The 12,826-nt window shown below is 43.0% G+C and overlaps 1 protein-coding gene across 3 annotated transcripts in view; it reads left to right on the plus strand.

Moving 5' to 3' along the window:
* The window catches only part of LOC127570395 (tubulin polymerization-promoting protein), a 35,677-nt gene that overhangs the window by 18,508 nt on the left and 4,343 nt on the right, over positions 1-12,826 (plus strand). For all 3 annotated transcript variants that reach the window (XR_007956359.1, XM_052015940.1, XM_052015939.1), the window contains exon 3: positions 10,592-10,745. Coding sequence is in view for 2 of the 3 variants with exons in the window: in XM_052015940.1 (XP_051871900.1) it covers positions 10,592-10,745 (154 nt within the window). In the remaining variant the exon portion in view is untranslated. The remainder of the gene's footprint in view (positions 1-10,591; positions 10,746-12,826) is intronic.

Here is a 12,826-nt window from a genome sequence, read left to right on the forward strand (position 1 = left end):
GTGTTTGATTAGATGCCTCAGGAATTTTCTGATGTGCGGGGTCAACTTTGAGGACATCCTGAGCTCTTACCTCCTACCTGCGGCGTCACTTCTGGTTGTTTGGTCCTGCTGGTGGAATAGGACATTCCTGGAGATCATCATGGAGGAGTCTGGAATTCTGGATCAAAAATAGGATTCTGTGATATGATTGTCAGGCTGTCAGTTGTTTAGTCTGAGTGACGGCTCTCTCAGTTTAGACCCAAGTTGCCTGATGTTTGTGAGGTGAAAATGCAGGTGACTGGCCTAGGTGTGCCTTTAAAGTCAGGGTCCTACAGCACTAAAACAGGCCCTCGGCCCAAGTTCACACCAACCATCAGGCACCCATTTATGCTAATACTACATGGATTCCATATTTATTCTTCCTACACTTCCCATCATCTCTCCTTCCCACACCCGCAAAAAAATTTCATCACTCATCTGAGGACAGTTTGTAGCAATCAATTAACCTGCCAACCTTGTCTTATCCAAATCTAGATATTTTGTGATCTGTATAGTTTTATTCTTATTATGTTTGTTTATACTGGTTTGACACATTTGGGAGGCTTAAAGTCATAGAGTAATACAGTATGGAAACAGGCCCTTTGGCTCGACTCATCTGTGCCAACCACAGTGCCCACCAAGCTAGTCCTATTTCCCTGTGCTTGGCTCTAAATCTCTCTAAACCCTTCCTATCCATGCACTTATCCAAATGTCTTTTAAATGTTATTATCGTACGTGCCTCAACTACTTTCTCTGGCAGCTCAGTCCATTTACGTATCACCCTCTGTATGAAGAAGTTGCCCCTCTGGTCCCTTTTAAATCTTTCACCTCACCTTAAACCTATACCTTCTAGTTTTTAGTTCCCCTTCCCTGAAAAAAAAGACTGGTTTTGAGCCCACCACATTGGTGGGGTCTAAAGCCAAAGCATATAAGAATGCAAGTTTTCATCCCAGAAGGACATTGGTAAGTGAAATGGGGTTTGCACCACCATGGTTGCCAGTTCTTCATTCCAACTTCATTTCACCCTCTCTATTTTCCAGGAGGTGGCTGTTGTATCCTTTTTAATTCATCCCACGATCACAATGTCTACTGATTTTAATTCTCAAAAAAATCTATTTTTATTCAATTTCAGATTGCCACCAACACTTAGTCCTTAGTTTTCTCGAACAAAACTCATTAAACTTATTTGGTGATATTTTAGGCCAATGCTTCACTAATGGTCTTTCAGGAATAACACATCCTCTCCTGACCCAGTCTGAGCCTACACATAAATCCAAACCCACACCAAAGTGGTGACCTTAACTGATCCCTGAAACTACTCAATTAATGCAGAAAAACCACATGGATTACACGGGTTCAAGAAGACAGCCTTTAGTTTCACAACCATCTTTGGTCAAAAAGGACTGATTGATAAAAATCATCCTCAGCGATGATAACCACATCCTGTAATTGAACTTACCACTTAGAACAAAGAACATAAAACAGTACAGCACAGAACAGGCCCTTCGGCCCACAATGTTGTGCTGACATAGCTAATCCCTCCAACCTACAGAATGCCTATATCCCTCTATTTTCCTCTCATTCATGTGCCCATCCAAGCCCCTCTTAAAAGCCCCCAATGAATTTGCCTCCACCGCCCTATCAGACAATGTATTCCAGGCATAACTTGTGGCCTTTGAACTGAATCAGAGCAGACTGGTGTTAGCTGCAGGGACATCAGTGGGAAATGTTAAAGGCTGCGTCCTGCTGTCTGTGTTTTCCCAATGTTTTAATGGGAATGACAAGTTTGCTGTTACTCTCTTGCTCAGTTGTTTTGCTCATTCAGATTTCTCTTCCTTCATTCTTTTTACTGGTGGTTTCTTTTTCATCTGGGTGCACTTTAACCTTTAGTGCATTTGAACCCAGAATTGGAGGGGAAAATTATGGTAAAAGCAAAACGCTGCAGATGCTGGACATTGGAATTAAAAACACAGAGATTGTTGGAATACTTCGGCAGAGTCCCTGGCAAGAGAAGCAAATTTAACATGTCAGGTTGAAGGCCTTTCCTCAGGACTGGAAGGAACATAGTATGGCATAGGGACAGTGCCAAACACGATGGCAAATTAAACTAATTCTCTTCTGCCTGCACATGATCCATATTCCTCCACTGCTTGCATATTCATGTGTGTATCTGGAAGCCTCTTAAACACCACTATCATATCTGCTTGCACCACTACTCCTGGCACCTTGTTCCAGGCACCTACCACTCTCTGTGTAAAGATAGAAAAAAACGCATATTGAACGGTTCCCTTATACGATGAGATGGATTCTGACCTCTCGATCTACCTTATGACCTTGCACCTTATTGCACTGCACTTTCTCTGTAGCTGTGACACTTTGCTCTGTACTGTTATTGTTTTTACCTGTACTACATCAATGCATTTCACTGCATTTTCACTGTACCTCGGTACAAGTGACAATAATATACCAATACATCCTCTTTAAGCTTTCCCCCTCTCACCTTAAAAGCTTATCCTCTAGTATTTGACACTTCTACCTTTGGGGGGAAAAAAGATGTAGCAGCTTTCAAACAAGCTCAGTGCTAGAAAGTGGTATGATTGGTGGTGGTACATGGGTGGAGTGGGGCAGGGAAAGGAGACAAATAGAGGGAGGAAGATGAGGGAAAAGGTGTGCGGTTGTGTGGAAGCTATCACTGATTAAACGACAGCACAAGGCAAGATCATAGAACAAAAAGTAGGTCCAAGGGAGGTGTGAGTGGTAACAGCAGAACCATTACCAGTCTTTGCTGTCTGAGAAAATGCAAACATCATTGTGATCTGAAGCTATTGCAATCGAGTCTGGAAGATGAGTTGCTGTTCCTGGAGCTTCCATTCAGTTTCATTGGCGTATTATAGAGGATAAGCACAAAACATGGAATGGGATAGATACCAGTGTGCCCCAGTCTCAAATATGAAAGCAAATAGTTCTAGTGTCCATGGTAAAATTAGGATGATAGGAAGAATTCTTGTTTCACTTCGTGGCATAGACAAAGGTGAGTAATATGATACGTAGCTTTATATAGTAAAATACCATAGAATTCTGGCTGGGATATTTCCAAGTGAGGCTCGTTAAACAAAAGATTGTCAGTGAACAATAATGGTTAAGCATAATCTACACACTTGTCAGCACATCAGCTTGAACAAAAGTCTGAGTTTTGTTTTCTCCCAAACCTGCAAAACCTTTCCTGACAGTAGTAATTCACCTTGGTTTAGCTCCAGTCACTTATGTGAATGGATGGAACATTTGTTGAGGAATTTGTATTACAGCAGTAAGTTTTTATAGAGGTATGAATCCAATTGGGAGCCATGGCCAAAGTGTGCCACTGATTTATATCTGTCTGTAATTTTAAAATCGCAGTGTGAACTGCTGAAATTGATCTTAAAAATGTCACCTGGAGGGAATCCTGTAATCATCAGTTTTGGATGTTACTGGCACTGATAATGTATTATCCTATGGGTTGCTGTAATGACTGGCTCTCATTCGAGAGGATTCTTCTTGCCAACACGTGTTCTATTTCGTTCCGTGTATTATTCTGAGGTGGTAAGCAGTGTTGTTTTTATTTTGTGATGTCTTTGGAGCTTTCCTGTTTCCAGTTTGTGATTCCAGTTAAGGCTGATGACTTGGAAAGTATAAAGAGCAACACCAGGCCCTCCTTTTTGCTTGCTCCTGTGGCAGTAAGCTGAGGATGGTGGTTCTTCAAGAGTTATTGCTCTTTAAGTGCCAATTGCTATTACATTTCAGAACTTAAGAAGTTGGAATGTGAGTTTATTGTTTATAGATAGAAGAAAAGTAGGTAAAAATGAAGAGATCATGCTTGAACTTTAAAACCAGTGATTAGGCCTTAGCTAGAGAACTGTGGAGAATTCTAGATGTTCTACCTCAGGGAAGATTAGAAGTCTTGGGGTACGGAGGAAGTTGGCAAGACTGCAAGAGATGGAATTATTTCTGTGGACAGAGAAGGTGAAGTGGTGTACTTGTGGAGATTTCCAGGATGGGGTGACCACAACTGCATGCAGTACCCCAAGTACAGCCTAACTAAAGTTTTATACAACTGCGACATGACTTCCTGACTCTTATATTCTGTGCCCCTTGTGATGAAGGCAAGCATGCCGTACACCTACTTTACCACTCTGTCTACTTGCGACTTTCAGGGAACTATGGTCTTGGACCCCAAGATTCCTCTCTACATCAATGCTGTTAAGGGTCCTGCCGTTAACTGTATACTTTCACCTTACATTTAACCTCCCAAAGTGCAACATCTCACAACTTGCCCAGATTAAACTCCATCTGCCGTTTCTCCACCCATAACTGTAACTGATCTATATCCTGCTGTATCCTTTGACGAGCTCCTTCACTGTCTGCAACTCAACCAATTTTTTGGTTCATCTGCAGACTTATCAATCAACCCATCTACATTTTCATCCATTCATTTTATATATATAAGTCCCAGCACTGATCCCTCAGAACACCGCTGGTCACTGACCTCCAGCCGGAATAACACCCTTCCACCACTACCCTCTGTCTTCTATGGGCAAGCCATTTTTGAATCCAAGCTACCAATTCACCATGGAGCCCATGCAACTTAATCTTCCTGATGAACCAACCATGAGGGACCTTGCCAAAAGCTTTACTGAAGTCCATGTACACAACATCCACTGCCCTACCCTCATCAATCATCTTCATCACCTCCTCAAAAAAAAACTCAATCAAGTTTGTAAGATGTGATCTGCCCCACACAAAGCCATGCTGACTGTCCCTAATTAGCCCATGCTTTCCCAAATGTGAGTAAATCCTATCCTGAAGAATCCTGTCCAGTACCTTCCCTCCCGCTGATGTGAGGGTCACCGGCCTATAATTTCCTGGATTATCCCTATTTCCCTTCTTGAACAAAGGAACAACAATTGGCAACTCTTGAGTCCTTTGGGACCTCGCCTATTGCGAGTGAGGATACAAAGATCTTGGTCAAGACCCCAGCAATCTCCTTTCTTGCTTTTTTCAAGAACCTGGAATATATCCCATCGGGCCCTGGAGACTAATCCACTTTGATGCTTACGAAAGACCTAGCACCACCACCTTGTGGATCTCAAAATGGTGTAGTACTTTAGCATGCCCCACACTGATCACACTATCCTCCATGTGCTTCTCCTTGGTGAATGCCAACATAGAGTACTCATTTAGTACCTCGCCCACATCCTCTGACTCCAAGCATCAATTTCCTCCTTTATCCTTGAATTGTCCTACCTTCTCTCTAGTTATCCTCGTTTCAAATGTAAGTATAAAATACCTTGGATTCTCCTTAATCCTACCTGCCAAAGGCATTTTTTGGAGACACAAGAGATTCTGCAGATGCTGGAATCTGGAGCAACACATACAGTGCTGGAGGAACTCAGTGGGTCAGGCAGCATCTGTGGAAGGAAATGAACAGTCGATGTTTCGTGTCGAGACCCTTCATCAGGACTGGACAGGAAGAGGGCGGAAGCCAGAAATAGGTCAGGGGAGGGGGAGGAGCACAGGCTGACAGGTGATGGGCGAGTCCAGGTGAGAGGGGGAAGGTAGGTGGGTGGAGGATGGGGTCAGAAAGGGAATGATGCGAGAAGCTGAGAGGTGATAGGTAGAAGAGGCAAAGGGCTGAAGAAGAAGAAATCCAGTAGGAGAGGACAGTAGACCGTGGGAAAAAAGGGAAGGAGGTGGGGAATAGATGGGCATGAGTCATGAGGGCAGGGGAGGGGAAAGAGAAGGGGTGAGAGGGCTACAGGAATGAGGGAAGACAAAGTGGGGGGGGGGGGGGGAAGGGGAGGGGTTACCAGAAATTAGAGAAATTGATGTTGAGGCCGTCAGGCTGGAGACTACCAGGGCAGAATATGAGGTATTGTTCCTCCAACCTATGTCTGGCCTCAATGTGGCAGTAGAGGAGGCTGTGGATAGACACGTCAGTGTGAGAGTGGGATATGGAATTGAAGTGACTGGCCACCGGGAGATCCTTGCTTTTGCGGCGGACGGAGTGAAGGTGTTCGACGAAGCAGTCACCCAGTCCGCGTCAGGTCTCACCGATGTAAAGGAGGCCGCACTGGGAGCACCGGATGCAATAAATAACACCCTCAGATTTAAAGGTGAAGGACTGTCTAGGGCCCTGAATAGTGGTGAGGGAGGAGGTGTAGGGACAGGTGTTGCACTTTATATGGTTGCAGGGATAAGTGCCGGGAGGGTTGAGTGAAGATGTGTGTTGGGATCCCGTTGGAGATGGTGGAGGTTGCAGAGAATGATGTGTTGGATGCAGAGGCTCATGGGGTGGTAGGTGAGGACAAGGGGAACCCTGTCTCCGTTGTGGGGTGGGGGGGGGCGGGGATGGGGTGAGAGCAGACGTGCGGGAAATGGAGGTGATGTGGGTGGGACTGCATTGATTTTGGTGGAAGGGAAGCCTCGTTTGCTGGAAAAAAAAGAGGACATCTCAGATGTCCTGGAATGGAAAGCCTCATCATGGGGACAGATGCGGCGGAGGAACTGGGAGAAGGGGATGGCATCCTTGCAAGTGACAGGGTGGGAAGAGGTGTAGTCAAGGTAACCGTGGGAGTCGGTGGATTCGTAAAAGATGTCTGTGGTTAGTCTGTCTCCAGAGATGGAGGCAGAGAGCCAGAAAGGGGAGAGGGGTGTCGGAGTCGGACCAAGTAAATCTGAGGGCAGGGTGGAAGTTGGAGGCAAAATTGATGAAATTGACGAGCTCAGCATTTTTGTCCTCCTTTAGCCCTCCTAGTTACTTGCTTCAGTTCTTTTTAGCTTTCCCTATATTCCTCAAAATCCCTGTCCGAAAGCTTCCCAAACCTTGCATGTGCTTCCTTTTCCTGTGTTCCTTTCACAGTTGTGGGTTATTGATGTGGGAAGATATCACTTAATTTCTGGTTTGAGAGAAAAAAGTCCAGTGTCCTCCTTAGGCTGCAGAGATATTTTTCAAAAGGATGAACAGCAGCCAAGTTTATTTTTGCTATGGGAGAATTTGTGTAAAGTTGGAACTCTGCAGGTCAGGTCTTCTGTAACCCAGGGGCTGCCTTTATACTGGTAATTAAAATCATACCCTTTCTTTGCTTTCCTAATTTCCCTTCTAATATAACTCCTCTGCTTTCTTTACATTTCTATGTCTACTAATATGTCTACTAATATATTAAGCTCTGGGTATTTTACTCTGTGCTTAGTATATTAGCTGCCCTTTTTTTTACCTTGTCTTACTTGCACCTTGGCATCCAGAGCACTCCAGATTTGGCAATCCCACCCTTTCTCTTTGTGAGAACATGTCTATCTAGGATCTCTTGATCCCTGGGGTTCTTAAATGCCTCCTTTTGCTGTTGGACTGAATTACCTTCAAGTTGAATCAACCATGGGCCTACTGAATGGCAGAGCAGGCTCGAGGGGCTGAATGACCAACTCCTCTACTTAGTATTTATGGTTTTACGGCTCTTGCCAGTCCACTTCTGCCAAATCTATTGACATGAACCCAATTTAGAACCTTTCCTTTGGTTTCATCTATGTCTTTTTTCCATAACTCTGCTTAATCTAACTGAATTATGATCACTACCACAAAAATACTATCTCACTTTCACCCACACAATCTCATTCCCTAAAACTAAATTCAGAGTTGTCCCCACATCCCCTCATTGGGCTTGCTGCATTTGACTAATAAGTTCAGCATGAATTTTGGGAATTCTGTGCCCTCTATAATTTTTACTGTGACTGTATCTCTTGAGGGTGATTGAAATCTACCACTGCATCAATTTTTGCACTTTCCAAAAAATTGCTTATAGATTTGCTCTCCTAACTCCGTCTGACTGGAGGTCTGTAGTACACTCCCGACATTGTAAGTACCCCTTTTCTTTTCAGTTTAACCCATGTAGCTTCATGCCCACTCACAGCTGTGATTATTTCTTCAACCTATATTCCCATCCCCTCTTTTTGAAATCTCCCTCCCTGTCTCATATGTAAACCCCTGAGCCAGGAATATTAAGTGCACTTTAATCAGTGGATAACCGTGCAAAAGGCCTGAAATGGAGGGAATCTCAATGGATTATAGAGTTGAAGGAAAGCTTGGGCAGGGCAAGCCTACGGAGGGTATTGACAATGATGAGTAGTCAAAGCTATAAGGTATTGCTGGAGCAGGAACCACTGCAGGTCTGCTGCAGAGAGGGACTGAGTGAATGGCATTTGATGCAACTCTAGTACTGGAGGCAGAATTAGGCAAAAATGGAACTTAAAGCACTGCTCACAAGGTGGGTAAAATTACAATGTTTAAAAGACATTTATTCAGTTACATGGATAGAAAAGGTTTAATATTTAAGATATCTTTATTAGTAACGTGTACATCGAAACACAGTGAAATGCATCTTTTGCGTAAAGTGTTCTGGGGGCAGCCTGCAAGAGTCGCCACACTTCCGGTGCCAACATAGCATGCCCATGACTTCCTAACCCGTACATCTTTGGAATGTGGGAGGAAACCGGAGCACCCGGAGGAAACCCACGCAGACACGAGGAGAACGTACAAACTCCTTGCAGACAGCGGCGGGAATTGAACCCTGGTCGCTGGCGCTGTAATCACTTTATTGCTAACCGCTACACTACCGTGCCTGCCCCTAGAGGGTTATGGGCCAAACACAGGCAAATGGGACTAACTCGGATAGACATCTTGGTCAGCATGGATAAGTTGGGCCAAAGGGGCTGTGTTCTGTGTTGTATAACTCTGACTCTAAGACACAGTTTACGGCCTCTCCAGTTGATGCACAGCCTGCTAGAATTGTAGAACTTTTACATTTTTCCAAACCTTGGAACCTTTAATTTCTGTATATCTAATCTGACTCCTTATTTAAAGAGGATATTGCAGCTTGAGGCTCTGCAGTACATTAACCTCAAATATTTATCTGTGAAGCCAACTTTGAATAATTTATGTTTGGAAGTGACACGGTGAGCTTAATCTATCCACTCTCTTCTAAAACTTGGGTTTCAAAACCTTCTCTTGAAGTGAATCAAGTGAATGTAATTATTGGTCTAAAATAATTTTTCCCCCTTATTTTCTCTGTCCCAGTTGTTTGGAATGAGATGAAGAACAGCTAACGCCACAAGTTGTTGCAATCTGGAATGCACTTCCTGAAAGTATGGTGGAAACAGATCCAAATGTAACTTTTAAAAAGGAATACACACTTGAAAAGGGAAAAAAATGTATGGGAAGAAAGAAGTGGTAGCTAATTTCTTTCAAAGGGCAGTTATGATAGCCTGAATGGTCTCTTACTGTGCCATAAGATTTTATTAAGTGTAAGTGATTAATCAAAACTCTGAAATTCAAGTTGTGACACTGCCTTGTAGATTTTGCCACTTTCCACATTCTGTAGGAATGGGGATGTTATCTATTTTTTTTACTGCAATTAGTTTGCTTTTCTTAAAGCGAACCTTGCCTTGTATTGAGGTTTTATGATGAGCAATATAAATTATTAAACAAGTATGGCTGTGTGGCCTCTTGTCTAGAGATTGCATTGTATATTCTCGGATAACACTTCAGTGCAGTACTGGGGGAAGGTTGCACTGTCATAGGTGACAGCTTTTGGGTGAGATGTAATACCAAAACCCAGTTTACCCTGGCAAGTGGCCATAAAAGATCTCTCAGCAAGATTTTGAAATGGAGTAGGTGAGTTCTGGCCAGTGTCAGGACCAATATTTATCCCTCTCCCATCATTACTAAAAGCAAATAATCTGCCTGCTTACTTTATTGCTGTTTGTGAGAGCTTGCTGTGTGCAGATGAATAGTGACTATTTTCAAAGGTACCTCATTGGCAGCAGGATGCATTGGAATAGTCTGAGGATCTAGAAAAACCGACACTGAAATTCTGGCACACTTGATTAGACAAGAAAGGAAATTGAAGGTTTAACTTGCAGGAGGATATGAGAGCTCCAATACATGTTGTGTCCAAGGTTTTCAGTATTTGGAGAAAAATCCTGAGATTACTATAGCTCCAAACATTTGATACAATATTGCTTAAGTTGAAATTGTTTGATTAGATCGTAGAAGGGAGATACTCAATGCTTTCTATTTGTGGTTGAAAAGAGAGGGGTTGCCACCAAACATAGAAGTAAACTGGGCTTACTGGCTCACAGTAAAATATCACAGGGCATGTGGCATATGTGCAATTAGACTGCCTGCTGAACTCCTCTCCTGCTTGCTGCTTCTAACTTATTCCACACACTGTGAATTCCTCCCCCACCCGACATCACTAAATCAGATCATCTGGTCATTATTTCTTTGTTATTTGTGTGATCAGTGTGCAGATTGGCTGCTGCCCTTCCCCATGTAGGAATGGAGAGAAGAGTTTGAAATTGCTAATTAACTATAAAGACCTTAGGGATGTCCCAATGGTTGAAATACATTCTAGATGTGCAGGAATGTTAAAGACCAGAGTATGAAAGTTTGTGTGGAACCAGTGAAGTTTCAAAAATGGCAGGAACTGCTTTTTATTTTAATTGCCCAGAATGTCTTTCTCATGTCTGAAGCTCTGTGTTTCAGGCCAAAATCTTTTAGGACTATCAACTTTGATCAATTTAAAGATGCTCTTCAAGAACTTGCGCAGAAGAGATTTAAAGGAAAGAATGAGGAGGAAGCAATCCAAGAGATTCACAAGTTGATTGAAGGAAACTCCCCTCTAATATCAGGGGTCACGGTACGTCAGAAGCTTGTTTGTTTTTTTTTGTAACTATATTGCATAACCTTTCTCAACAATTGACATTTAAAAGTGACTATCCAGCTATTACGTAAAGGATTGGCTGCACTTTCCTTGTACAGGGGAAGTGTAGCAACAGCTGCTGTCCCACTAAAATGTTTCTTTAAATAGTGGGTCATTTTTGTGATGCATAGATTTCACAACATTTGTTTTGGTGGAATGCATTAAAAAAAACTCTTACAGTTTTAACAGAATGTGATGATGAGGGATTTTGTGGCAGCAATATACAATTTTTGCAAAAAGAAATTAAGTCGGAAATTTTTTTAAAACACTTTTTCTGTTATTTGTTCTCAGAGTATGGCCATCACTGGTAAGGCTGGTGTTCGTTACTGATTCTGACTTCTCTTGAAAAGGTGGTAGTGGGCTTCCCTGAGTAACTTGTTAGTTCCCTTCAAAAAAGAATGAGAGTGAACCAGATGGATTCAAATGTAAATAAGACTAAGGCTGGCAGAGTTCTTTCTTAAAGGTATTTAGAGAACCAGCTGGATTTTTATGACATTCCTGACAGTTAATTTAACTGATTACTGATTTTTTTTTAAAAAACGGCAAATTCTCAAACTTCCATGGTAAGATTTGAACAGTTATTCTCTCGATTATTAGTCCATGCTCATCACTCAAGTCTGAAATCTAGGCTGGCAGTACTGAGGGAGGGCTGCACTGTCAGAGGTGTTGTCTTTCAGGGAATGTGTTAATCTGGCATCCAGACTACCTGCTCAGGTGGGCCCAAAACACCTATGAAACTACTTGCATAATAACAGTGATGCCACTAAAAATTAATGAATTTGCTCTGAAGTGTCTTGGGACATCCTGCAGATGTAAAAGGTGCTATATAAAGTCACTTATATTTGCTGAAAGTTCTTAACACTTGGATTACAGAAATTGGCTTGGCTTAATTATTTGTCCAAAAAGATAATCTGTTCATAAAATTTGGAGGTGTACAATGCATATATTCCTGTCACACAAGGCATATTCTTACAAGAGTTACATGATATCAACATGGCATCAATTTTTCTCTAACAAATGTTCCATCAGTAATAAGATTGAGAGGTCATTACACAAATTCCAGCCCTTCAGTGTGCGGGGGGGCGGGGGGGGGTGGTGGTGCTCGGCTGTGGCCTTCCCTCCCAGTGCCTTTACAGTCATTGCCTGAAGCTTCAGTGCACCTCAGCACATAGTCCTAGACCTTGGAATGTGCCAGTCTGCATCATTAATTTGCAGACACCTCCTTGCACCAAGAAACTGGCAAGTTTTGGGCAGACGAAACCCCATCTTTCACCAAGTTGAGTGATGTTCCAGTTGGGTTTCAATGTTTGCCTCGGTGTCTGTTCCTGGGAGCTGGTCAGGTTGAAAAAAGACACTGCATCCGTCTTCCAGAAAGAGATGGATGACAGAATGACACCCACCGCACTTAGCCCATAGCCTTGCGTGCTGTGGCATTTCAAGTGCTCATCTCATGTTCTGAGAGTACAGGCTTCACCACCCCCTTGGGCAGTGTGTTCCAGGTTCTAAGCACCCTCTGAGCGAACAATTCCTTCCTCAAGTACCCTCTAAATCTCCTTCTTACCTTAAATCTGTGCACTTAGATTATAGCCACCTCTGCTAGGGGGAAAGTTTCGCACTACCTAACTTCTGCCCCTCATAACTTTGTGTACCTTAGTCAGGAGTCCCCTTAGCCTTCACTGTTCCAAGCAAAACAAATGTAGCCTATCCAATCTCTCCTCATTATCGAAACGCAGACCGCCTCCTAGTGAATCTTCTCCAGTGCAATCACATCCTTCCTATAATATGGTGACTGGAACGGCACAGAGTACTCCGGCTGTGGTCTAAGTAATGTTTTATACACATGTACCATAAGCTACCTGTTAGTGTATTCTTTGCCCAGCTAATTAAGGCAAATATCCTGTATACCTTGTTAAGCACCTTACTTATCAACGCTGAGACACAAGAGATCCTGCAGATGCTGGAATCTGGATCAACACACACAAAATGCCGGAGGAACTCAGCAGGTCAGACAGATACTG

This window comes from Pristis pectinata, chromosome 5, assembly GCF_009764475.1.
Source record: "Pristis pectinata isolate sPriPec2 chromosome 5, sPriPec2.1.pri, whole genome shotgun sequence".
NCBI lineage: Eukaryota > Metazoa > Chordata > Chondrichthyes > Rhinopristiformes > Pristidae > Pristis > Pristis pectinata.